Source organism: Leguminivora glycinivorella, chromosome 13 (genome assembly GCF_023078275.1).
Source record: "Leguminivora glycinivorella isolate SPB_JAAS2020 chromosome 13, LegGlyc_1.1, whole genome shotgun sequence".
Taxonomy (NCBI): Eukaryota; Metazoa; Arthropoda; class Insecta; order Lepidoptera; family Tortricidae; genus Leguminivora; species Leguminivora glycinivorella.
The window spans coordinates 8,439,902-8,467,800 of NC_062983.1; the positions used below are offsets into that span (position 1 = coordinate 8,439,902).

General features: G+C 36.1%; 1 protein-coding gene across 1 annotated transcript; it reads left to right on the forward strand.

Annotated features, from left to right (window-relative positions):
• The first annotated feature begins 194 nt into the window (after positions 1 to 194).
• On the forward strand, positions 195 to 27,893 carry LOC125232448 (protein phosphatase 1B). Its single transcript, XM_048138105.1, has 4 exons — positions 195 to 1,321; positions 5,649 to 5,766; positions 23,870 to 23,996; positions 25,019 to 27,893. Exons 1-4 carry the CDS (start codon positions 509 to 511, stop codon positions 25,125 to 25,127), a joined length of 1,167 nt encoding a protein of 388 aa, XP_047994062.1. The 5' UTR covers positions 195 to 508; the 3' UTR covers positions 25,128 to 27,893.
• The last annotated feature ends 6 nt before the right edge of the window (positions 27,894 to 27,899 follow it).

Here is a 27,899-nt window from a genome sequence, read left to right on the forward strand (position 1 = left end):
ATTCCAAAACATTTACCAAAAATAATATGAAATGCATTTTTCTTATTATTTATAATCTTTCGTTATAAGTTAATAAACATCCATTTAGAATCCATAATGAGCTCAGTAAGTGATTTTAATTAAATAAAAGCCAGAGACAAGATTAATTAATGAAATTAAAAAAACATATCATAGACAATTACTATTTATGTCCGCCATTCATTCTTTTGAGTTGCTTTTTCGTTTTACGATTTAATCCAAAATCGCAAGGAATTTGTCATCTAAGCATTATTAGCGTGTAATAATACGCTTCTACAAGCAGCTGACTTTAAAAAATCCATTTTGTGAAGACTCGGTGCGAGCAGTGCAACAGCTCGACCGTCTGACGTGCTCGTGCCGTGAGATCGTATCGTACTTCCAGTGATGCTTCCCTTTTACGTTATCGGTCGCGACGTTCGCTTTGCGAGTGCCTGATGGTGTGGAAACTATGTGCGAATAACAACTTAAGTAATCAGAGAGAGGACTCAGTATGGGGGCGTTTTTGAACAAGCCCGAGACTAAGAAATATAACGAGAACGGAGAAGGAAACGGTCTTCGCTATGGCGTGGCGTCGATGCAAGGTTGGCGCGTGGAGATGGAAGATGCCCACCACGCGCAGTGCACTCTAAACGGAACTTTATCAGATTGGAGCTACTTCGCGGTGTTCGACGGTCACGCGGGCGCGCGAGTGTCAGCACACTGCGCCGACAACCTGCTGGAATGTATCTTACAGACGGACGAGTTTCGACGCGAGGAGATCGCGGAAGCGATCCGGGCTGGTTTCCTGGATCTAGATAAGAAGATGCGCGAGCTTCCCGAGCTGTCAAACGGCGAGGAGAAGTCGGGCTCCACCGCCGTGTGCGCGTTCGTGTCACCTAAACAAATATACATAGCTAATTGCGGAGATTCGCGCGCTGTGCTCGCTCGTAACGGTCAGCCTATATTTGCTACGCGAGATCACAAGCCGGAGCTACCATCTGAGAAGTCGCGCATAGTTCAAGCTGGTGGTTCAGTAATGATCCAACGTGTAAATGGGAGCTTAGCTGTGTCACGAGCGTTGGGAGATTATGAATACAAGAAGGTGCTGGACCGGGGTCCGTGCGAGCAGCTAGTGTCCCCAGAGCCAGAGGTGTCGACTCATGAGCGGTCAGAGGCGGAGGATGAGTTCCTGGTGCTGGCATGTGACGGAGTGTGGGATGTGATGAGTAACGAGGCACTGTGTGCCTACGTCCACTCACTACTGCAGTTGACGGATGACCTGGTGGCTGTGACCAACCAAGTTATTGATACCTGTCTTTATAAGGTAAATATAACCTTGCTACTGATTTTGTACCTTGCTAAGTTCATTACATGTGATTGAAATAATTTATCCTTTTCCAGTACCTCTTTGAATTTTTTTAAATTGGTTATTTATGAAGTCATATATTGGTAACAAACAGTAAAATGCTAGAATGATTACATACATTACACCCTGTAATAAAAAAAGTATTCTACTTTCTAAGTTTTTTTACATTCATCAACATTCTTGGCATTAGTTTCCATTTCCTGATTTCATAACTATTACAAAGTATTTCAACAATTAGTATAACTACTTGTGCTACTATATTACACTAGATGGTTTACAGCATATGAAATGCATCATGCTTTGTTTTTGACAAGATTGAAATATGAGGGTCTACCACAGTGGTTGGCAAAGAATAGCCCTCTGACCATATCTGACCGGTGAAACGATTTTATCTGGCCTGCCACCAGTCTTTTTGAATAGTATGTGCTATGGCCAACACTGTAGAAAAAATGAATTTTTGGTGTTTATTTGGTCCTCTAAAATTCTTTTAAATTTTGTCCACAAAATGTGAATTTGAAATCTCCTTATCACTCAAAAACACAAGAAGAATACAGGAGATAAATTAAAAAAAAAACTTATTTTGTGTTCTCAGTCAGCCCTCTGAGCTTGTTCCTACTTGTCCATGAGTAATGGTTCATTGGAACTATGACAAATGCATAGGAATTTAAACTGTCTTGTTTATCTACTTTTAATAGATGCATGGAAGTAACAATCCTTTTTTATGCAATGTAGGTCAAGAACAACATTAAATATGACTTGCTTTTTAGGGTTCCGTAGTCAACTAGGAACCCTTATAGTTTCGCCATGTCTGTCTGTCCGTCCGTCCGTCCATCCGTCCGTCCGCGGATAATCTCAGTAACTGTAAGCACTAGAAAGCTGAAATTTGGTACCAATATGTATATCAATCACGCCAACAAAGTGCAAAAATAAAAAGTGGAAAAAAATGTTTTATTAGGGTACCCCCCTACATGTAAAGTGGGGGCTGATATTTTTTTCATTCCAACCCCAACGTGTGATATATTGTTGGATAGGTATTTAAAAATGAATAAGGGTTTACTAAGATCGTTTTTTGATAATATTAATATTTTCGGAAATAATCACTCCTAAAGGAAAAAAAAGTGTGTCCCCCCCCTCTAACTTTTGAACCATATGTTTAAAAAATATGAAATAAATCACAAAAGTAGAACTTTATAAAGACTTTCTAGGAAAATTGTTTTGAACTTGATAGGTTCAGTAGTTTTTGAGAAAAATACGAAAAACTACGGAACCCTACACTGAGCGTGGCCCGACACGCTCTTGGCCGGTTTTTTTACTTTTTCTGTATTCAAAGTGTAAACACTTTTCACAGTCAAGTAAGAATGAATAGGCATAGTTATCTATGCAGGCTATGCATTACTTAGTTGCTGGTATTTTGGGACTTAATCTTTTCATTTTGAGCTATTTAGGTGAAACATGATGCACTATTTCGTTGCCTATGACCTGTCTTAGGTGATTAAACCAACATGCTTTTGTATTATTCGTCTATTTTCTCCACCATACTTTGCTGAAATTCACCAATACAACTAGGGCTTGCATTCCGGAATTCCGGAATCTCGAAATTCCGGAATTTCGGACAATTTTTCCGATATTACAGTTCCGGAATTGAAACACATAATCTCGAAAATTCCGGAATTGAAAAAATATATATTTTTAGATAAAAACGTGTAATATCAGCCTGGTTATTTTACAAAATTACCACAGAATGTATAAGAAATATGTAAATTCATAAGTTAGACACTGCTCGGACTCAGGTAGTACCCTATTTTATGGCTAAAGGGGCTAGTTAGAGCGAGATAGTGTAATTTTAAATTTTAACCCGCTAATGGCGCTAATATTAACCATTGTCACTTTCTGATTTTGCGAACTTAAATTCAGATGCGAAACGTAGTATTTGGTATTACATTCATTCACAAGCATAACGTCGTAGTTACTTATACACTTTTCACAAAGACGTGTGCATATTTTACTAAACTGGTGGACTTTACTGCAATGTATGGAAAATGGTGGATATGAAAACTATGCTTTATTTTTTACAAGAATTCAAGGTCTATATGTACATGTACCTAGGTATAAATCAGGAAATCTGACTTTTTGGGCCTCGAGTCTGATACAGGTAATTCAATATTTATTTTATTACATTTATGTGAATAAGACGTTGTGCCATTGTTGTAAATTATTACTTTTACATTATTTCGGTGGACAATCGATGCATTTATGCATTTAAAAGTTTTAAAACCTTTGTTTTTATTAGATTAAATTGATAAAACAATAATGTTGTCCTCGTCCATATTGCTGTAAATCCTCAAATATGAAATAAGTTCAGAAGGAAAGCACTGTATTTGGGGTAGTTTTATTTAGTTTTTGTCTAAAATATGTAGTTTTTATTACTGATTGATGTGTCAAATACTATTAAATAATAATGCTAAATATATTTACTTTAATGTTAACTACTATCACAAAACTGGCACTAAAACCTCGTTTGTATCGTTTGTTGTTGTTCGAAATACTTAGCAAGACCGATTTTGACACAAAATGGGCTTTCCTGTAAAATTACTAAAATGAAAATTGCAGTGTTATATGCCTTTTAGGTACGGAGTTATTGTCTTAAACGTCGATTAATAATAAATTATAATTTAAAATTGTATTATTTCATCAGAAATCCACCAGAAAACAAAACGAAAAAAAATTGTCCAATTCCGGAACTAGTTCCGGAATTCCGGAATTGAAGTCCAATCTCGAAAACCAGTTCCGGAATTGAAAATCGTCCGATATTGCAAGCCCTAAATACAACGCCTGTTATTGGTGCATAAATATTATGGGCATTATATTCTTTGAATCGTTTATGTACTGTTGGTGTGTCGTTTAAAAATAAAATAAATAAAATACAAATGGAGTTAACTAGTAATGTTTGTATGGAGAAATTAGCTTCTTACAGACCCTTATAGTTTGATGTACTACCTAAACCAAAAATAATAGTTTCTGTAACCTGGGAAAGATTATATTATGGACTAATGAAAAAAACATACAGTAGCTTAAATGTATTGTTGTACTTTTTGTCTAAAGCTTTTTATTATTATTTTTTTGTCATAACATAGTCTCCTCCACTCCTATTGTCTGGCCTATTTGTTACTCATCCATAATTAAATAATAACTACCTGCATCCAAGGCGTAAATAAAATTAGAAGCTCAGGTAAACTCTGAACAATGTAAATGACTGTTTAATCATGAATGTTATGACTGAGCAAGTAGGTATACAGATAAAACAATAGGAAATAAACTAAAACACAAATGATATCATTTGATGACTGTACTGATATCTAATATGTAATGGCAGATCTAGCGACTACTGATGACTGTATCAGATTATTATCAGCATATTGTTGTCATAGCAACCCTTAGCTTAGCTTTATGACTGGTAAAGGTTTTATGTAAATAGTTGAAAACAGTATTTTTTATCTGTGTTTCTTTTGAATATATATTTTGTAATATTATAGGACATTATTACACACATTGACTCAGTCCCACAAAGCTTTCTTTCGAGCCATTTTACTCATTAGCCGAGTCCACACTGGACACATGCTATTACAGTTTAGGTACATAAGTATCTTTTCATGGAAACATCGAATATATAAATAGGCAATTTGATGATTTTCTTCTTGCAAAGTAGGACACATCATTCAACAGGTCTTTAAAACTCTAAGGTGGTCCAAAGTAATACTAATAAAATAGCATTAAGAAACTACTAAAAGATGTGTCATCAACTAGAAAAAATGTTTCAAGGAAATCAGAGCGAAAACAATGACTATCTTCTTTATTAGGGGCTATGATGAGGCACTAGAAGATAAATTCTAGGAACATCATGAGAGAGTATTTAATGGAATACCTCTACAACTTATAATATATAAACAAAAAATCTGATTATGGCTAAACATAGCCGATGGCAGATAAAAGAAAGAAAAAAAAAATATTTAGGGGCTATGTAAGGCTGGATAGTGTTACGCGGAGCGATCCGCACCGGACTAACGTTTTAGAGTAAAGCCGACAGGTCCGCGCGGACGGCAACATCAACTTAAAGATGTTTGTTCAAAAGTTTGAACACAGGTACTTGATACAAATTGGTCGCACGGATTGTTCCGCGCGGACCGTCTGCGTGACACTAAAACCAGCCTAACACTTCATAGTGCGTATGTATCACTGTGACCATTCCTGATCTATTATGATGACTAACAACAGTCAAATGTTACAGGGCAGCAAAGACAACATGAGTATCGTGCTGGTGACCTTCCCCGCGGCGCCCAAGCCCAGCGCGGAGGCCCAGCGCGCCGACCGCGAGCTCGACGAGACGCTCCGGCAGCGGCTGACAGGTTGTTACCACTCGTTACTGCATGCGTGTACCCACAAGCATAGGGAGGAGTGTAGGGAATCCAACGATGCCAGAGGGTAGCTAGATTACAAATTTTATTTCCTTGGGCTTGTGTGAGTTGGTTGAGGCAACGGTTGACAAGTTGTTACTGCATGTGTGTACCCACAAGCATAAGGAGGAGTGTAGGGAATCCAACCATGCCAGAGGGTAGCTTAGATTACGACTTTTCAGGGAGAGAGGGAGGCCAGATTACAAATTTTATTCCCTCTGCCTTGTATGAGATGGTTGAGGCAGTGGTTGACAGGTTGTTACCACTCGTTACTGCATGCGTGTACCCACAAGCATAGGGAGGAGTGTAGGGAATCGAATGATGGAGGGGGGATGGCTTGTCTGTGATGGTTGAGGCAGTGGCTGAGAGGTTGTTACCACTTGTTACTGCATGTGTGTACCTACAAGCACAGAAAGGAGTGTGGAGAGTCGAACGAATGTCAGGGGGTAGATAGATTTAAAGTTTTATTCCCTCTGGTTTCTGTGAGGCAGCTGCTAAAAGGTTGTTGCCTCTTGTAAGTCTTAGGGTAACTTAAGCTATATGTGATACTTCCCATTAATTTAATAGTATAATTTGTAACTCTTGACGCGAATGCGCGCGGGATTGAAAGTTGAAATAAACTAAAGTACAAAGGTGTCCATCACGCTCACCGCGTTGTCCCAAATAGCAAAATGATTGTGCCTATTTTCTCTAATACAAACGTGATAAGTATTTAGGATCTGAATATCTTAGATTTATTCTTGCGTTTAAAGTAAACATAAGTAATTCAGTTCAAGGTCGTCTTGTAGGGTAACGGTTCACGTATCTGGGTCAAACATATCGAGTCATTAGTTGCTTATAATGCGCTTTTTAACACATGTGCAATCGATAGTCTTGTCTGATTTCGGTGAATGTATACGTACATTTTTTTGCACTTTGTTCCATTATTATAAGGCACTTTTTCTTTCACGTCGACAGAATTAAAGTGACTTCTTTACCGTAATCTTTAAATCAGCGTTTTCGACTATGCTAATGACATACAATACAATATAAATATTATAACACATTAACCCAATTTTAGAAAATTGATATAAAAACCGCTTAATAGACACACGTGCGTTGCTCGTCTTAAAAAAGGTTTTACGTGTAGTGTACTTTATTACGAGTATGTTCAATTCAGCATCGGAATTGCAGTTTGCTCCTGAAGAAGTCACCTTGTATATTAAATATTGCTTTTAATTTTAGACGTAGACGAAGAAGTAACAACGTAATCCATTTTTATGGAATTTCAGAGAGCCGTCGTCGTTTTAAACGTTTCGTGAAAAATATTAAAATCTATGTCTGCCTCTTTGTAGGTCGAATATGCAAGAGAGGCAAACCAAAATGTTAGCAAATTTAGTTAGGAAAAATGTATTCATATAATAAATAAAATGAAGCAATAAGGTAATCAATTGTGCCAAAGTAGTACTTAGGAAAAAGAAATACATATTTCCAACAATCCGTCGTAACTTCGGTAGTTCGGTACCTATCTGAGCAATCTGAGTTTACTTTTCGGTTAAACACTTGGGTACACATTTATGAGTTCGATAACTTTACATTACCGAATTTAACTCTTTTGTAGTTTATAGTACCACTGCCTTATTACGACTGTATACGGTCTTAAACACATTTCTATTTTTACATAATATCGTCAGATTTTTGAATTGGTTTTTCGTAGTCTTAACCCTAAAGCAGAGTTTAGACCAGCAAGTTATTGCTGCAAGTTTTGAGACGCAACTATAGGGAAGAGTGAGTGGCAAATATCTGCATCTCTTTCTTGCATATACGTCTGTTTCGAAACTTGCAGCAATAACTTGCACATCTAAACTCAGCTTTAAATGCACAGTGATGATGTATATATGCATCATATATTTTTGACAGAGCTTCGTAATCAAGAAACCTAAAAATAGACTTTGGAATTGATAAAATAGTCGTAAAGAAAATAATACAATACATATGTGGAAGTACAACAACACCAGTTGTATCATATTTCTTTGCTACGTACAGATCAATTTCATCCAATTTAAATATAATAGGCTAATGGAATAGGCTAATGGAATTATAAAGACGAAACAGATTGATTGAACCGAAGACGCATTGTGGTAGCAATTTAATATAGAACCTAAAGGGGTACTTACACAAAGCGGAGGAAAATATGCAAACAGACAATATTTGTGAAAAATATAATTAATAATTTATTCAGATATAGGAAGGAATTGAAGAATATGCACCGTTTTGCTAAACCGACGCGTGTTTTAGTTGTAGGTACAAATAAAAGACATACAAAATACTTATTTACTGAAATTATTATTAGTCATATTTTTTTAGTATAATTGTTTTTGACAGTTAAAAGAGGATATTTTTTATTAATCGAAATCTATGAATATGGTTTTAGATTTTGATTTCTGTTTATTCTTGAAAATGTTACAAGAGTCTCGTATTCGTTCATTCGTTGTCCAGCATAAAATGCAGGGTAATATTTGTTTCAAATATCTAAGAAAACTTTCTGCGATTGGATCAAGCAAAGTATTGATAAATTTTATTTATGAATCGAACTATGTACTCTGGTAATCGTGATGTAGGGCCCGTGCAATATTTTATAAATATACGACCTCCTTGCGAGGCATGTCTCGATGCCATAAATTTGCATGCACCGGTGCCTCGCGTAGCTGTCATGCTATAGTTTGTAAACCGAGTTTTACAGTTTTTATTGTAAAAATTGAGTTATTTCCACCTGTTACCATAAGTTGCTAACTTTTCGCATGCCGGTCAAATTGTGAGTTCTTATATCACCTTGTTAGCGCAGAAAAAATCCACCAAAAAAAATATTTTGGGAGTTCGGCCAGGAGTTTTATCATATGACAGAGGAGCGGTTGAGTGGTTTTCACTAAACCAATTTCATAATATTGATAGACTTACTCGGAACTCCACGATGATAACAAATGGGGAAGTCCCTAAATTATTGTTTATGAATTGGTCTCCATCCACAAAACCCGGTTACTTAGTTTTGTGCAAATATGCATATATTTTTACCGGTTTTAGTAAACAAGATGTTTGCAGTAACATATTGATACCAATAAGGAATAAGAACAAGTCCATAGGTAAGAAACATACCATTCGTGTAGTTTATCGCCTTACTGTTATTAAATTAAACAAGAACATTCAAACTAGTTCAGTTGTGGGCATAAAGCAAACATTGTTTATTTTTTTTCAAATATTTAAATAATCATTATTGCCAACGTTCGTTCTGCACTATACCTTGTACTTTTAGCTGTTGAAAAAAGTGTAAATAAACCGGAGCCGTCAAATTTGACAGTTCCAGGGGTTGTGAACCTTTTAAGGCCAGATCGAAGAACAAAATTGTAGGTCGCTACTTATTTGGTACTTTTTATTCATGGTGAGCCAATTTTAATGATTATAAACGCATAAATGGTAAGTAAGGTGAGAGTAACAATGCGATTCCTTGTATTTATAGGTATTTAAAAAACTGTTAACAAACCGTCAAATAGTTGTTTATCAGTAACGTTTGGTTCCTGTTAAAATATTCGTATTTAAAAATAAGTAATTGAGCTCACTACTGTAGTCCGTTCTATTCCAAAAACATATACCTACTTTCGCTTAATTTTACCAAATACACATGTACAATTAGACAAGACGAGTGTAATTACAAGTTTATAATGGGTCGGCAAACGCACATTGCTAATGTGAAACCAGAAAACTGGAGAAGGTGCGAAGAACATGTAATCAAGGAAGAGAAGAAAATGAAAGAGTTAGACAACAAGATTGACGATTTGGCCGACAGAATAATAATAAATGTGACAGAATCATCTTCGTCTTAATCCTCATCATCGTCATCGTCCTCACCACAATAATTAAATAACGCATATTTAAAGTATTGCGTTTTACTTAAAAATATATATATGTTTTCACCATTGAACACATAGAATAGAACGACATATTTTTTTTTTTCATATTTTTATTATTATTTCATGCACAGATAATCTTAATTATATTTCTATTGCTTTTTTATATTTCTCTGTCTTTCATCAAAATTTGGTGTGGTACTTACCTATAAATATTACTGAATCAACTAAACTACCATCTAGTATAAAAAATACAGAAATATAACAATCATCATCTCATACGGAGAAACGGAAGCTCGAAAACACAAATATCAAATTTGGAACAGATGATGATGATGATGATGATTGATAACAAGAATGTCAAAATGTTAGATAAAATTAAAAATCGCGTAAGTGTTACACCCAGATTAAAATGCAACCATGAGTTTTAAACCTCTGCCAAATTGGGTACTTTTTGGTTGAAGATTTCCTGAAGAAAATAATTATATTAATTAAGTGTAATGACGATAAGCTTGTATTCATGAAGGTGTATTATGTTTCGTCAAATTAAACGAAATTACATGTTAGTGGAATGAAATGGAAAATAGTAGTGAACTCAATTTATTTTTAAATAGAGAAAAAAAACCAGGAACCAAACGTTACCTAATAAACAACCCTCAAATTTGACAGCTCCGGTTTGTTTACACTTTTTTCAAGAGCCAAAAGTACAAGGTATAGTCCCGTAGCCGAATGGCATTTCTACGACGTGAAACGAAAACGAAGCGCCGGGAAAGGTAGTCTGGCTTTGTCGCGCCAATACACAAGAGCGATAGATATAGATATCTACGAGCGTTTCTTGAGCGTTTGTGCATTCGGCTACGCACGCTGATTCGGCTGGCTGACGTGGCTACAGCGCCTACGGCTAAATATCAGTCAACCCTTCTGATAATCTAGAGTTAAAAGTTAGTTAACTATGATTATTGATAAATTGATGACAATTTTGAGCTCCCCCATGCAATCTTCAACATATCGTAGATATTTTAGAACCAATACACGTTTTTAGCACCTTACTAACCTGTGTGACTTAGTTTAGTAATGGACCAATTCAATTTGATACTCTAGGTGTTTGTGACGTTTTTGATTAGTGATACGGGTTAGGGTTTTACTCGAAAAAAGTTAAAATCGAATCTAAAATGCATTAACTCGCAACACTACTTTAGTTTTATAGGTATTTCCTGAAGAGTCCCAGTGTTTGACTTTACAATACTTGCCCCTTTCCTTAGAAAGTAACTGTGCCATTTTGTATATAATATAGTTAAAATAACTAAGTAAACCATACTCCAACGTCTACATAAAATATTAATATTCGAAGTGATTGCAGCTATGTATTAAGACTCTGTGTCATTGCATAACTTTTGCATGAGGGGTGTCAGTCTGTTAAACAGAGATAGTACACGTACTCAAGCCTTTCAGTAGTAATTATTTAATTAAGCTTGTAAAATAATATTTCAACTTTTACTCATTCTAGTTCATACAGAGGATATACCGTCAATATGAAAATTCATAATTGCGGGCGTCTTTCTCTGTCACAGTGTGATTAGGAGAGAAAGATGCCTACAGTTTGTTAACATCGATGTTCGCGGTAGGATCTAAAAAAAAATCACCCAGTCATTCGGCCAATGACATAATTCCATAGATAATAAAACGTGAATTTGCCAAATGACTGAAACTAGAGCTTAACTTTTAAGATCTAAATGGAATATCTTATGAGATTGAGTATGGTTTAAAATGTCATGTATTATTTGTAGTTTAGGTATATTACTGACAAATAATTTGGCATTTTTAATACAACCCTGAAACTTGGTCTAAACTTTGTATGTAATCCTGTAATATACCCTCACCCACCAGTGTTCAATAATTTTATGTATATAATGAGTAATAATAATGAAATTATTATTTATTCAAAGTTACCATTATTTATAAATATGATTCGTATAGGTAATAATTTAATATTTATTGCTATTTATTTTATGTTGTATAGGTAATCATTTTAACGGGTTTTACCTTAGTGTAGCATGTGGAATTGAATGAGAATACAATAGTTATTTGTTATACAAGGGGGCAAAGTTGTATTTTAACGCCGAGTGTGAAATTGAAAAACGAGCAAGTGAAAGGATTCTATAGTTGAAAAGTTCTATAGCTATAGTTTTTTAACACACGAGAAGTAAAATACATAAATTTGCACCCGAGTGTAACACAAAACTTTTCCCCTCACTATAGTGAGGAAAATACAACGCAAAAAGCGCGTTTATCACTGCTTTCAGTAGTTCCACAGGTGGTAAATCATCGTCATCACTAGATTCACTCACTTTTATCAATTTTAAAGCAGAAAAAAATGACTATATTCAAGGTCAAATTAGTTTATCCACTAGTGGATAAAATGCGTTTTTACCTGCTGGTATTGAAGGACAAAACACGTGTTTCCGAGCTAGTGAGGGGAAAATATATATATAATGTCACTAAACAATAGCACGTCTTCTGATACATATTCTTCCCCAAGAAAAACGTAGAAATAGTAACTCTAAGTATTTGTGATTCCATTTGAATTTTCTTTTTAATATACTTATACTCAACTCGTTCGGCATCTTGTTCAGAAGCATATTTGACAAATATTTTTAAATTTAAGACATTGTGATACGCTATGTAAACTTTTCGACTTTACCTATTTATACAAATCTTGAAATTCTAAATTAAGGTTCGTGTGTGCTAACTAAAATTACTAAAAATTGTTAATACGGAATTGTTTACTAAAATTAAAGTATTTGCAAAAAAAGCCATGGTTTCATTGCTTTAATCCTAGCCCTCTAGTTAGATACATTTTCGAATTAGCTTTTTTTAAAAAAAGGGTTAAGGCAATGAGCGTGTGCAACATGCGCGGAGTAGCGCTAGCGTCCGTGTGTGTCTTAAATACAGTAGTTGATACGGGCATAGTTTTCTGCCAAGCTGTCATAGACAGCGGCGGAGCGCTGAACTATTTTTCTCTGGCGGGAAACGGCGGAGCCGCGTAGACGGTGGCGCCACAGATAACGGTAAAGTGTGGGAAGCCTAGTGCGTGCGTTCGTAATCCAGTTTGTTCGTCTTGTCACCTGTATGACCTACTTGGCTGCGTGCACGTGAGTAGGGTGGGGATGCATTGGTTTATTTACGCACGTGCAAAGATATTGGAAAAAAATAACAATCAAACATATTTAAGATATGGTATAATAAATAGATACCATTTTGTAAACGTAGACGATAGATAATCTAAACGAAGAGTGGGCCCTATCGTATTAAGCCATTAACAGTATTATACATAGTCATAAAGAGAAAGAATATATCATTTAATAGTATGAAATACCTACGTATCTAGTTTTAACAAAGTCACATAATGATTATTTACCTAGATATACTTATAATATTGCTAACTGATTTGATACCTAAGTCGTACTTACTAGTTAGGTACATAATATAGTTCATCAACGTTATCTCTGCCACGGTCAATAGAAAATCCTAATCTATCCAACTCTTGACCGTTACATAGGTCGCACGCGTTATCTAGGTGTAGTAAAACGTGTACCGTCTGAATTATTATATGTTATATATCAATCAATATATGCAGCAATAACTCGTGGCTAAGTAAAAACCGACAATCAATTATGAAAATAGTTTTTTCTACTCGTCGACTTTAATCTGTCAATTAGGGCACCACAGACTAAACTATAAGTGCTGACTTCAGTGTTGGATAGTCTTTGACACTTAGTCAACTATAATATTTCATTACACTTCACTTTAGTTAACTGAAAAAAATTCAAAAATAGAAGTTCATACAAGTTCTATACTAATTTGCGATACCTGGCAATTTTTTCTGCATCTGAAACACATTTTTTTTATCTATCGCGTTATCGACCAATCACAGACGGTTATTACCAGGGAGCGTACTTTTCATGCCGATGACATTAATCTGACGTCACGCTCCGTATAGGGTGATCCCAAATAGTTTTATTGTAAATTATTAATCATTAGTCGTCAATCATTTTAATCGTGTACAAATTACTTCAAATACAGTAGTCCATTTACATGTGGCATAAATAATACCTACTTGAAATGTGAAACGTGAATAAAATAATTTGATTTGTTTTTATAAAAAAATTAATCAAATAGTATTGTTAACAGTACATAACAATAAATGCATAGAAAAGAGAATTCCTCTCTAACGTAAAGTACACCATCCTTCTTGCATTCATTACCACGCAAAGAAATTCATAACTTAAAATGATTGATGACTAATGATTAATAATTTACAATAAAACAATTTGTGATCAGCCTATATGGAGCGTGACGTCAAATTGATGTCATCGGCACGAAAAGTACGCTCCCTGGTTATTACAAACATTTGGTTGCCAAGTAATAAAATTCGATGTTGATACAACGGTGAACGACGCCATTAACATTAATTTTAATTTGAATGATGATATTTTTCGTCCATTGATGATGAAAATGATGACTCATAGAAAAAGTATTGTATACAATAGTGATATAATTAAGCTTTTCACTCTCGTACCGTACTATTAGGCCACTCAGCAAGCTTCGTGGCCTAAACATGGTACTCGACTGAAAAGCTTAGTATTATATCACAATCAAACAACGATAGTCTCCACTCTACATGGAAGGAGTAAAGTCGTAGAATATAAGAACCCGTATACTCTGACACTTTCCAACTATCCAACTTAACTCAGGCATAAAGGAAAGGCACACTTTTGAAACGCGACTTGAAACCCTTATCTGGGGGGTTACCATGAAGTGCTAAAGCCATTCACTTTAGGTTGAGAGAAAGGGACGAAGCTACAGCAGTTCCATAGCTCCGTCCCTCTCTCTCAACCTAAACTGAACGGCTTTAGCACTTCATGGTAGCCCCCCTGCACTAAGCTCATTTTTAAACTCACGAAGGCACACCAGGGGGCCGATTTTTGAATCTCGGCTATTCAATTTCGTGAAATTCGTTCAATAATATCTCCACTATTAGCTATTTAAATTCTCCTAACAGAATCGAAAACGAGTGGTCATTACCACTAGTTCAAAATTACTAGCCGTCATCATCCAATCCGATAGCCGTTTATCAATAACCACAAAATTAAAATTTTGAAAAAACCCCCGACCGCGACATAGTGGACCGATTTTCATGAAACATGGCTAAGAACACTCCCGACTAACTCAGCTTTCAGACAAAAAAAACTAAATCAAAATCGGTTCATCCGTTCGGGAGCTACGATGCCACAGACAGATAGACACGTCAAACTTAAAACACCCCGTCGTTTTTGCGTCGGGGGTTAAAAATAGCATTACGGCCCAGCCACGACATTGGTCTAAGCGCGACAGCGGTGAGCGGCAACCATATGTGCGAATGAAAAGTCCCATCGCTGTGTCTCGCTTCAATGTATGGCCGCCGCTCGCCGCTGTCGCGCTTAGACCAATGTCGTGGCTAGGCCGTTACGTCGTTTTCCACAGACTTTCGAACGGCGAATTCGTGCGTTCGAAATTCAAAGATCGATCCCCTGCCCGAGACGTTTTCAATTGCATTGGATTGATTTTTAACCCCCGACGCAAAAACGACGGGGTGTTATAAGTTTGACGTGTCTGTCTGTCTGTCTGTCTGTTTGTCTGTCTGTGTGTGTGTCTGTCTGTGGCATCGTAGCTCCCGAACGGATGAACCGATTTCGATTTAGTTTTTTTTTATTTGAAAGCTGTGTTAGTCGGGAGTGTTCTTATCAGTAGTAGGTATCTTTTGGGCTTATGCGTTACCTACTTCAGATGACTTACGTTACACCATTGAATAATGGAGAGTAAAGATGTGGTGAAGGAAAAATCGTGAGGAAACCTGCGTACACCTGCTAAGAAATTCAAGGCGTATGTGAAGTCCCTAATCCATCAAGGGCTAGCGTGGAACCCCTAGTGCATTTGTTAGTCGTATACCTCGAAATCAAAAAATCCTTGTAGCTTTTCACCTATTCGCGTTTCGCCGCGATCTCAAAATTTCTGAACAATATTTTTTTCTTGTAGTATGATTTTTGGTCGCCAATTACAATGGTGTATAAAATTCATAATATATTTATTATCCTGCCTTTTTTCACTGTAGTCGCTTTTCACCTCAATAGATATTTGTTTGTAATGCGTTATTACTGTTATTAGATATTGTGATATTTCCTTTTTTTAGCACTTTAGTTTTGTTTTGCAAATGCATTTCGCATTTGTAGGTTTTCTCCTGCACGGAGAAAAAAGTCTCGTCCATGATACCTAAATAGTGTAATCTGAACGAGAAAATCTAGTAAATTCTGGGACAATTGTTCACATAGTATAAATAACTAAACTAGTCTGTTTAAATGCGTTGAGCTTAGTGAACTAGTTATCTTGTAATTGCTACACATTAAAATAGCGTGTATTACTAGAATATTTAGTAATCATAACACGTGGACCGTACAAATAAATAATATTTTCTTGCAGAGCTTAATAAATGAAATGTGACCTTGACAATATATTCTTGTAAAGGTAATATATACATTACGTATCATAAAATAAAAATATTGTAAGGGTCACACAGTCAAATTGTGTGTATTACTAGATTATTCAGTATTTATAACAAATGGAGTGTCTAAATAAACAAAATAATGTAAACTCCACAAGAAATTCTTGTAAAGGTTATAAAACTTTAGTTAGGCCAATAATAGGTATCGTTAAGAATACAAGTCATCTGATATATATTACATTCTCTTCATTTATGTAAACTTCATTAAATGGTTGATAGAACAAGAAAGTTAGTTACAGCAACTGCATTTATGGTACTCTCTAATAAATATACAATTGCGTTAACGTGTTATATTTTTATCGGTACCTATGAATTTGTCTGTGCACTGTATAGACAACTAACATTTCTTGTAAATGTAAAAAAGGTTTGTTGTCTATACAAGGTGGTTCAGTAGGATTAAAGACCGAGCCACGCCAGATACGTGTACGTAGACGTGTGCGTGGCGTGCGCGCTGTAAAGTACGAATCTTCAAAAGAGATGATACACCGCTAGACACGGGAAACACGTCACACAAGCGGTGTAATCTCTAATGAGGATTCGTCATTTACACCGCGTACGCTACGCGCACGTCTACGTACACGTATCTGGCGTGGCTCAGCCTTTAATCCTACTGTACCACCTTGTATAGACAACAAACCTTTTCTTACATTTACAAGAAATGTTAGTTGTCTATACAGTGCACAGACAAATTCATAGGTACCTACCGATAAAAATGCAGGTTGCTAGGACCAGTTCCAAGAGACAGAAGCCTAGAGTTGAAACTGGGATCCGGAAACCTGGGTCACCCAGCATATGGAATGGATGCTATGAGCGGTGAAAATTGGTAAATCTGAAAGTAAATAAAATAATTATATAATTTGTTAAAAAATATATTTCAACGATCCTTAGTGCAAGACTTTGTTCATATATTCGTCAGTGTTAATAGAACCGTCCTTCATTTCGTCCAAAATTTATATTTTGCAGAATTTTTCCACTTTTGTTCCACAGTATGGCATGGGTCACAGGAAACTTGCAACCATTGTAAATCATCTGAAAAAGACATTAAAATATCTATGAATAAATTTTACAATAAGTAATATTCTACGTCCACTTCAGATATATATAAAGACTGTCCACGATAAAAAGTTTTCATATATAACATGGTAAATCTTTTGATACAATGAGAATTTATAAGCAGCATGTTTGTCAAATAATTTGTAGATATCAAACTACATTATAAAAATACAAACAAATTATAAACTTTAGGTGGCCTATGACTTTTAGCAGTATGTATCTCATGATAACAATATTTTTTTGTACAGTGTCTTCTTGCAGTCTTTAAGTACAACAGTTTTAATGACAAAAATATTTTTTTAATGTTTAAATATAATAACCAAAATATAAGAGTTTTGAATGATTCACGGTTATTTTCATTAGACTTATATTGACCGGGATATAGACCGTGATTAATCACGGTCACGGTCTATATCCCGGTCAATATAAGTCTAACCAAAATATACCCTATTACATACTGATTTTACGATAGTAATCATTTTTCTGATTGTAATCAGATTAAGAAAGTACTGAGATTTTCTAACTTTGCTGAATTCGACTTTTTGACACTTTTTGGCTCTCCATACAAAAACAACTGTCAGTGCTTGGAGTAGAAAGTCTTCCTGACTCCCAAAAGTCGAAATGAGTTTCAAAAAGTATTTTTTTGTCTGCTAAGATGTCATTCTAATGTGTGTAAAACAGCTTATAAAAATATAAGTATTTATAAAATTGTGCCAGGAAGCGTGTGAAGTTTATTAAAAAACACTGTACAAGAAATGAAATGCTTGATGGTATACATTCGGCGAAACCTCAGACACACTAAAGCATTATAAGGAATAGCTTTAATTATTATATAGTTTTATGTATACAGATTTATCAAAATATAATATTGCTTCAAAATGTGCATTCAGGAAGAAAGATTTATCATGTTATGTATGACCACTTTTTATCGTGGACAGTCCTTATTAGTTCAGTATTTAGATTTTGCCCACGTAATGTCGTATGAATTTGTATGCAATGTAAAATGAATACAACATTAAATGCCTTTTTACTCACCATTCTAATTATCTACTAAGTTCTACATGTACGGTACATGACTCACCTGCTTTTGCCAACTCTGCCATCTCCCATCCTTGCAAGAGTTTTTGCACCTCTTCATCCATTTCCTAAAATGGAAACTACCAAACGAATGGATAATACGTAGTGAGTACGTTTAACGATAAATAATATAACCTATTGCGATCCGCGTCCACGCGTGATCTCTCATGACACGTAAATGGCCGCCGACCACGCCGCAAGCGCTTTGACATTGCGTTTCGTTACACAAGCAAAACATTTATTTATGCGGACAATATTTTTGTTATAACAATTATTTTTCGGTGTATATTACGAGAATATCATTGTTATTTTTTACAAGAGGCGCAAAGTAAAATCAACTATACTGCTATAGCATTCACTAAGATATACAATGGTACTTAAACATGGCGTTTCGTTACAAAAACGAAACACATATTTATACTAACTAAATACTTTTTCAACAGAACTATTTGTTCACCAGTATACATTACGAGAATATTATTGTCATTATTTACAAGAGCTGCAAAGTAATACCAACTTATAAAACAGTCATATCAACTATACTGCGATGGCATTCGCTACGATACAAATAATAGAGTTGACAGCGATGCGTACATATTTATACAAACATAATATTTTTAAATATAACTCTTCGTTGAGTTTACATTACAAGAATATTCTTTTTATTTCTTTACGAGAACTACATAGTAATGGCAACGTATAAAAAAGTTACAGGAAGTATACTGTGATAGTAACCGCTAAGATTAAGATTGTAAAGATAATTTTTATTTTTTTGGCATTACAAGAAGCTTCTTGTTAATAGAATTATCGTAACCTTTATTCTATTAGTTGTAAATAAAACTAGAGTTCTCGTATATGTAATTCAAACTGTTTGAACTGTTTAGTGCATATTAATGTTTGCTTAGTTCTATTGAATTCAAGATATAGTAAACGTAACAATACAGTTGTTTTTATTACGAGATTGTAGTATCAGTTACGATAAATCTATTGTACTAAACGTTCTGGTAGTATTGTTAAAATATTTTTTTTCCGTGTGGTTATATAACCTCATTGTGCATATCACTGATATTACTAATATAATATTAAATACTAATGCAAATGTTGATGTTGATATATGTCCATTTGACCACGTATTATAACCCAGTGATATAGCCTTTTTTTAAACCATTAATACAATAGTATGAGACCCAGGTAAAATGCGACTAAAAATATTTGCGGCTAACTGAATAGGCTATTAGTGATAAAAGCTACATTAAAATCTGCTACCTACTGTTGTAAAAATCTATTGAAAATATATGCGAGTAACAAAATATACTATCGATATTACACACTACAACAAAATACGCTATCGCGGCAAAACGCGAATAGGTGAAAAGCTACAAGGATTTTTGATTTCGAGGTATACGACTAACAAATGCCCTAGTGTATGAGAGATGTATCTTGTATAGCCTGAAATATTATTACTCTCTCTCCATTTAGCTATAAGTAATTTCAAATACAATGTTATACTGTTTCTTGAATAAATAATAACTATCAATTATTGCAATGGTCTTGGCATCGATTATAGTAGAACGATAAATTTCGTATTTTCGGATTTGCTCAATGTAGCTCCCATCGCAGGGAAAGTTGCTATTGTGCCAGGCCTTGGGAATTCCTTACCAGCATGCATAGAAGTCGGATCATTTAAAAGGCATAGATGTATTTGTTTGAACTCCAATCATCCGATAGTGTTGCGCTGGCGATTCGATAGTATTTCTTCGCCTTTATACCGGAGTTTTTTTTAAAGCCTGCAATTCACTGATAATAAATTTATGCTGGGGTCAAACTGTCTTTACCTCGGATAAAGAACGTTCTGTCGTTATCGTAGCTGGTTCAAATGGCGACGTAACCTATTTTTATCTCTTCGGCCTTGAACTTGTCTTCGACGGTTACGTGAATGCCACATCAGTAAAAAGTGTATTGCGTGAGGACGCTCAAAAAAAGAAACAACGTTAAACGAAGGAACCGTACGATCGGTTACATAATACTAACGAAAGGACAAGACGATGTGACTATGACAAACGCTTGGCGTAGACGCAAGGTTTAACAAAAGCATCTGCCATTTGACCTTCCAAACTAGAAAAGGTATTAGGCCTTGTTGGTATTAGACCGGTTTTCTTACGATGTTTTCCTTCATCTATTCTGTTCTATTTTGTGAGATAGGTACGTTACCAACTTTCTTAGCGATGAAAATACAACAAGTATTTCCTCTACGACCCTAGACTCTAAAGAAGTTTCATGCTCAGATAGATGGTTGAATCTTTATCGTTTGTTACGATGCTTGTCACGTTTTAACAAATATGCAAATGCGAAAATGATGCGTGCAACGATAGGTGTTTATAATACGCGATAGGTGATGACTGATGACACTGTAGGTACTAATAACGATATTAACCTAACCACAAAATTAAAATTTTGAAAACCTCCGACATAGTGGACCGATTTCCATGAAGCATGGCTAAGAACACTCCCGACTAACTCCGCTTTCAAACAAAAGAAACTAAATCTAAATCGGTTCATCCGTTCGGGAGCTACGATGCCACAGACAGATAGAGACGTCAAACTTAAAACACCCCGTCGTTTTTGCATCGGGGGTTAAAAACAGAAATACTCTTAAAAGATAAGACTTGTGTATAGTCATTATAAAACATGGAGAAACGTCCGACTATTAATTTAATTATAACTCAATAAAGTATTACTACTTTTCCATAAAGACACTTGATACACACAAAAATGTCACCAAGTCGAATATCTAAACGTTGACTAACACATATCGTTCATAAATAAACTTCTTTATAGTGATACCTTAACGGTGACCCATTTTTAGTTGTCCGAAGTACCCAAGCATAACTGGATGCCATCTAAAAATAACGTAAGCGCTTTTTTGCCGTTCGCTGTTATTCTGTAAAAACTTCTCTGTGTCATGTTTGTAATTGTAAAGTTTTGAATGATATGAGCAGTTCCCGAATACTTTGTACATAACCACGTCAGCAAATTTTAATTGATCCTATTTTGTTACCAACATTTAGTAATATAAGTCGACTTTCGTAAGATATATACAGGATAATTGTTATAATTAAGAAAATATAGATACTAGAGAACCTTAATGACGAAATAAAATCTCAATTCATCAGAAAAATCTTGGTAACAAAATAGGAATAATAACTTTTTCCTTAATTTTTGTACAAACTTTTCGAGAACTGCTGATATACTATACCGGTGTCATATTCCGATAGTTCTTTATCTTTTAGCTGTGTATATTCGAATATAACTAGTCGATTAGAAACTATGCCACTAGTATTAGGATCTTCGAGTAAAACCTAAAACACACACAAAAAGTAGAAAAAAGCTGGACCGATTTTTGTAAAACATGTCTAAGAACCATCACTAAAAAACCCTCTTTCAAATAAAAAATTACTGCATCCAAATCTGTTTACCCGTTTAGGAGTTACGGCGCCACAGACAGACACATAGCAGTCAAACTTATAACAACCCCTTTTTGCGTCTGGGATTAAAAATTAGATTAGTACGGTACTTAGTGTATGTGTAATTTTCCTATTCCTTTAATTATTTCTTGAACTACCATTTTCAAATGTCTATTCTTTATTTCCTGCTACCCTAAGGTTGTCAAGATCGCTTACAGCGATAAGACCGCCTGTTGCTACCTATGTTTAATGTCTGCTATTTGTAATCTGTTATCCTTGTGGTGCAATAAATAATATTTACTTACTTACTCACGACTCTGATGTTTGAGCAATCGTACAACTCGATAGATACCAAATGCTTAAATTTATTGACAGAATGCCTCATTCGTATGTTTGTCGGTAACAAGTTACTACGATTAAATATTCTGATTAATAATCGAACTAGATACACCATAGGGTCTACCGCTAAAGTCTGTAAGTCTGTACTTCGGTACAACTAGGGAACAAATGAAATAATTTCATTGTTTTTTTTTATTTGTTCTTTTTCGAGTAGTCACACTCATCCTCCTTGCGTTATCCCGGCATTTTGCTACGGCTCATAGGAGCCTGGGGTCCGCTTTGACAACTAACCCCAAGATTTGGCTTAGGCACTAGTTTTACAAAGGCGACTGCCATCTGACCTTCCAACCCGACCTTACCCGACCCGACTAGACCTTATTGGAATTAGTCCGGTTTCCTCACGATGTTTTCTTTCACCGAAAAGCGACTGGCAAATATCGGGGTTCGAACCTACGACCTCCGAGTAGTGATACTCATACTACTATATATAAAAATATAGATATCATACACGAAAGAAAAAACTACAAGGCCCACTGGTGGCCGAGCCGGGAATCGAACCCGGGTCTGCAGCTTACGCGGCTAACATCATTACCACCCTCCCGCCGATGTACTTCGTTGTTGGTATATTCTCTATCGCTAAATTTAGCCATAGTCACAGTATAATAAAGAGTACTATCGTACAGTATGGCCACTCCCGCTCCCCGCTGAAAGTGACGCCCACCCCCTCTCGGTTACCTCACAGCAGGGGCGGCTCACTCCGCGATTTTATCGCCGCGCTACAAGTACATGCTGGCGGCCGCGAGTTCGCGGCCTAATCGGGGGTGGCGCGCGTTCTCACGGAACGCACGTTCGTACTTTCTATTCTTACTTTACGTCGCGAGTTTTTTTTAAGGTTTCATATGCGATGTCCGCATGTGGTATGACTAATAATGCTTAGTTAAATAGACATCATGAATAAAATAGGACAATTTTACACATATCTACTATTGGTTATGTCCCACGGAAAAGTTCAATAAGGCTTGTGATGTTGGGACTTACAAAAATATATAAATACTGTATATATATACCTAGAAACTACCCAAAACTTGACTATAATAGTATAACATTTTATCTGATATTAATTCGTTTTAATCCATAGACAACCCTATCGTCCGACGCTGCGCACGTGCGGCTCACATAGGGGTATTTCACTAAAAAAGCTGGCCATTAGTCGATGTAAATAAGCAAAAATAAAAATAAATTAAAACAGCATATTTGGATTGACACAATAAAACTACTATAGAAATGTATATAAATAATTTTGGCCAGCTTTTTTAGTGAAATACCCCTATGTGCGGCTCCTTTCTTTGTTAGAATTTTGTAGGCATTTAAAAAGGCGGCATTTCGTGAACATCAAAGCAGTGGGCCTTCTGTACTTGTACTATTATATATTCTGTGCTCACAGTTACCGCCTGTCAAAAGCGCGAACAGTCGACCTGTCATATTTCACTTAGTACGCGTTCACCTACGCGAACTTAGACTGTGTGCTAGGAACGCGCCTCTTTCATATATGTTTGATCGCCAGTGTCCGAGGTGTGCCATAGTGGCAGGACCACGAAGATTATGTTGAAAGTTTTGAAGAATAACAAATTGTTATTTTCCAGCCTTGATCGAGAAAAGCGCCGGCAGCGAGGAGCGCGAAGACACGGCCTGCCACTTCTCGTGGGTGCTGAAACAGCTCGCCCGCGAGAATATCCCTGGGCTGCCTCCCGGCGGCGGCCTGGCTGCCAAGTGAGTATGATTGTGTAGTCCAGTAGTGGGAGTACGGCCCTCAGACCTTATCCGGCCCTAGAAAGGATTTTATCCGGTCCTTCACAATAGTATCTGATATAGCCATCACTGTAGTAAAAATGCATATTTTTGGTGTAAATATGGCCCTCTAAAATTTCTTCAAATTTTGGCCCCCAATGAAAAAAGTTTGCCCACCACTGGTGAAGTCAGGGGGCTCAGAGCTAATACAGATGGAATGACGACCGATCTGGCCTAGCGCGTAGTGACCCTGCCTACTACGCCGTGGTCCCGGGTTCCAATCCCGGTAAGGACATTTATTTGTGTGATGAGCACAGTTATTGTTCCCGAGTCATGGATGTTTTCTATGTACATAAGTATGTATTTATCTATATAAGTAAGTATATCGTCGCCCATAGTACAAGCTTTGCTTTGTTTGGGGCTAGGTTGATCTGTGTAAGGTGTCCCCCAATATTTAATATTTATTTAATGCATATTCAGCGAACAGAAGTGTGAAGAATGGGAAGTTTGGAACTTCTCATGCAAGTTGTTGGCTTGCAGTCCGTATTGGCTCTTTCAACAGCGTTAATACGACACGCCATTGTGGTTTAGACTCTGATCTGAAGAAAATCCAATACCTAAGGGACCGGCCACACTTAAGAGACGCATGTCCTGAGGTGCGGAACGGACGTCCGCGCCACGCCGCCTGAATGTAATTCAAAAAACGTCTCCTCAGTACATTTTGTATAGGAAGGACGTAAGACGCGCCCCAGGTGGCGTGGCGGCGGCGTGGCGCGCGCCTTCCGATACAAAATGTACTGAGGAGACGTTTTTTGAATTACATTCAGGCGGAGTGGCGGAGACGTCCGTTGCGCGCCCCGAGACACGCGACCTAAGAAACCACCTAAGAAATATGTCATTTCTACATCTTGCAGCAACCAAGACTGATTTAATATTTTTCCTGGGTCGTGTCCCGTGTAATTGAAATGTATTCTTTAATATCAGTATTACTATTTCCGTTTCAGGCAATCTCTCCTGGACAAGATATACCGAGAGTTCTACCCGGAGCACGCCGACAGCTCCGAAACGTTCGACTGCCAGCCCGAGCTCACGGACGCGTTCGGCGCCAACTAAGCGCGCATGTCGCATCGACCACCTCATTGACTTTCATTGACTACTCTTCTACTACCAGACGCTAAATTGACGTGAGATGACCAGTATGAACTATCATTTCATTAAACTAAAAGTGACGACAAATTAGAATTTTGTCAATAAAGAGTACTATCGTACAGTATGGCCACTCCCTCTCCCCGCTGAAAGTTACTGCTTATTTCATAATACAATTTTGATCGCCGAAATACGATAACATTGTGCCGTCACTCTCATATTAATTGCAAATGAAGTTTGGGAGTTAAAAATCACGTAGTTGAAAGATGTATGTACTTTTCTCACCGTGATTTCTAACTACCACTTTTATTTGCACGTACCGAAGTCAATTTTTATTAATATATTTCTGATTAGTTTGTTGTGAACAAGTCAATCAAGGTAGTCGATGCGATTATACGAGATGACTTCAAGCGGCCGACTAAGAGTACTGTGCAACAAGTCATCTACATTTTTCATACTTTTGACACTCAACTTCAGACATTTGTTCCACAGGCCTCTTGGGCAGCCCGGTTAGACAGAATTGCACACTATCTCACTTCAGTACTAGTTATCAATTCTATCTAAAAGTTTAATTCCGGGAAATTTTATTAGCGTACCTAATATTGAAAACAAATCAATAATGGCTACATTTCTTTCTTGAAAAATATTGGAATACGTTGCCATGTTTATTGACCGTTATTTTGACTCAAAAATATTCAGGGATTCGATGATAGTGTATGATTTTGTTCTACTTATGTACATGAAAATCCACGCTATCCGAATTTCTGTTGAGATTGTCCTTGATTTCGCCAGCTTTGTACAAAATCTGCATCGTGTGACCATAGAGTAAAATAGAGTTAAGATTGTCTGTGGTAGTCTAGCGCGGCAATCTCAACATGGTTTGGTACACATGCTAATAAAACATTATCCAGAGATAATGGGTCTACGAAACTGGGTATGGTCACCAAGCATCTAAAAGACAGGGAGTTTCTTAACACGTTTTGCGAGACTAAAACTACTAACATTTACACATTTTTGAAGTTACGTAGACTTGAAGTGTCTCTGGTGTCGTATGTGTAACGCTATGTAATACTCTAGCCCTCTGTTATGGAACCGGCACCATTGAGTCATAGACTAAATTGTTTTTGTTTACTTCTAAATGTTTAGTGTATAAATAGGTCTGTCGTTCGCCGTTCCATAGCAGATTCATTGTTTACCTGAATGTAAATGTTGTGTGGCACAAATTTCCGTTTCACCTTACCGCAGTAGGGAGCCAGCGAAACCTTATTATTATTTACTCGCGTCTTTATTTCGTAGTTTAGTTATCGTTTTCGTGTTACTTTTGGCCATTCATAAATGTCATAATACTAGATGTGTAATGGATTCGAGTAATATGCGTATACAACCGTCTGCACATGTTTATCTGTAAACCTCGTTGTTTTGTGTTGTCCGAGATATTGATTACGTAATGATTTGGCAGTTGATCAAACTGTATCATTTCTTATACCAATATCTAACAATAACTTTTTCAAGTTGTTTTCATTCGAAAGCCTAAAAACTTTTAACGATTAAATGTATTCAAATAAAATTATCAATGGAAACATAATAAACTAACTTTTTGTATATAATTTCTGTATTTCAACTACATAGTCATTGTCCAAAATATTAAAGTCATTTTAGATGTTATCTTATGGGATTTGGATTAGGGTAATAGTGTTTGGGTTATATTCCACGGAGCTGTACTTCAGTTTCTATCGTGTTATGAAATAAAATTGTAGATTTAATTTTTGCTTTTAAATTTTTCTTTTATTATGCGTCACTAGAATGTTTTTCCTTTTTATTTGATAACTTTGGATTGCTTTGCGAATGCTTCGTACTTAGAAAATTACTAATAAAATGTATTTGGTTACTCTTGATGTTTAGGTATTCACTATGACCGTACAAAATGTGAAATGTCAAAAATGTAGAACGAGAGCCGAATATAACATTATAATAAAACTGTTACCAAATTAAAAACATAATAGCGGTCTTATTATGACAAAGAGTTTATTTCTTTTCCTCTTGTAAATAAAAGAGATAATCGAGAAAATACTTTTGTACCTGTTCGAGAGGTTCATTAGAGTGTAACTAAATAGTTTTTACGGAACAAATTTATATGGGCGGTGTCTACCGAAGCTTAGATGCTGTCTACTATCACGCTGTACTAAGAGTTGTACACTCGCTCACAGACGAGAATCCCACTTCTGAAGTCATATCTGTTGTTGGGTAAAAACAATGTTCTTGGAACGGGATCGTCTTTTGTTTCGATGAGCCTATGATTCTGATCGCCTGTTAGCGAGTGCTATATCAATTATCTAATTGGAAAACTTCCATTAAAATTGGTCTTTCAAACCAAATTAGATCTTAGCCCTTATAATTGATAAAGGAAATTTAAAGAATGACATAAACGGCAGTAGGCCCACTTTGGTTTGACAGACTATAATAGTAACATAGCGCGTAACAAGCAAGCATCTTGTGTCCTAGTGTATTAACTACAAGATAATTATTGGTGGTAGCAAAAAGCTGTGATCAAAGTTTTATTGGCTCATAATTTTATATTCCGGTTATGTTATGTAATTAACTGTTAGGTCCACAGACTTAGAGGGACTAAGCGACGTAAGTGTTAAAATAACAATTTTGTGTACATTCAGATTTGAACCTGTATTTCAGTAAGTATAAATTCAAATGTCTATATCATAAGGAATATTTATCCAACTTGCG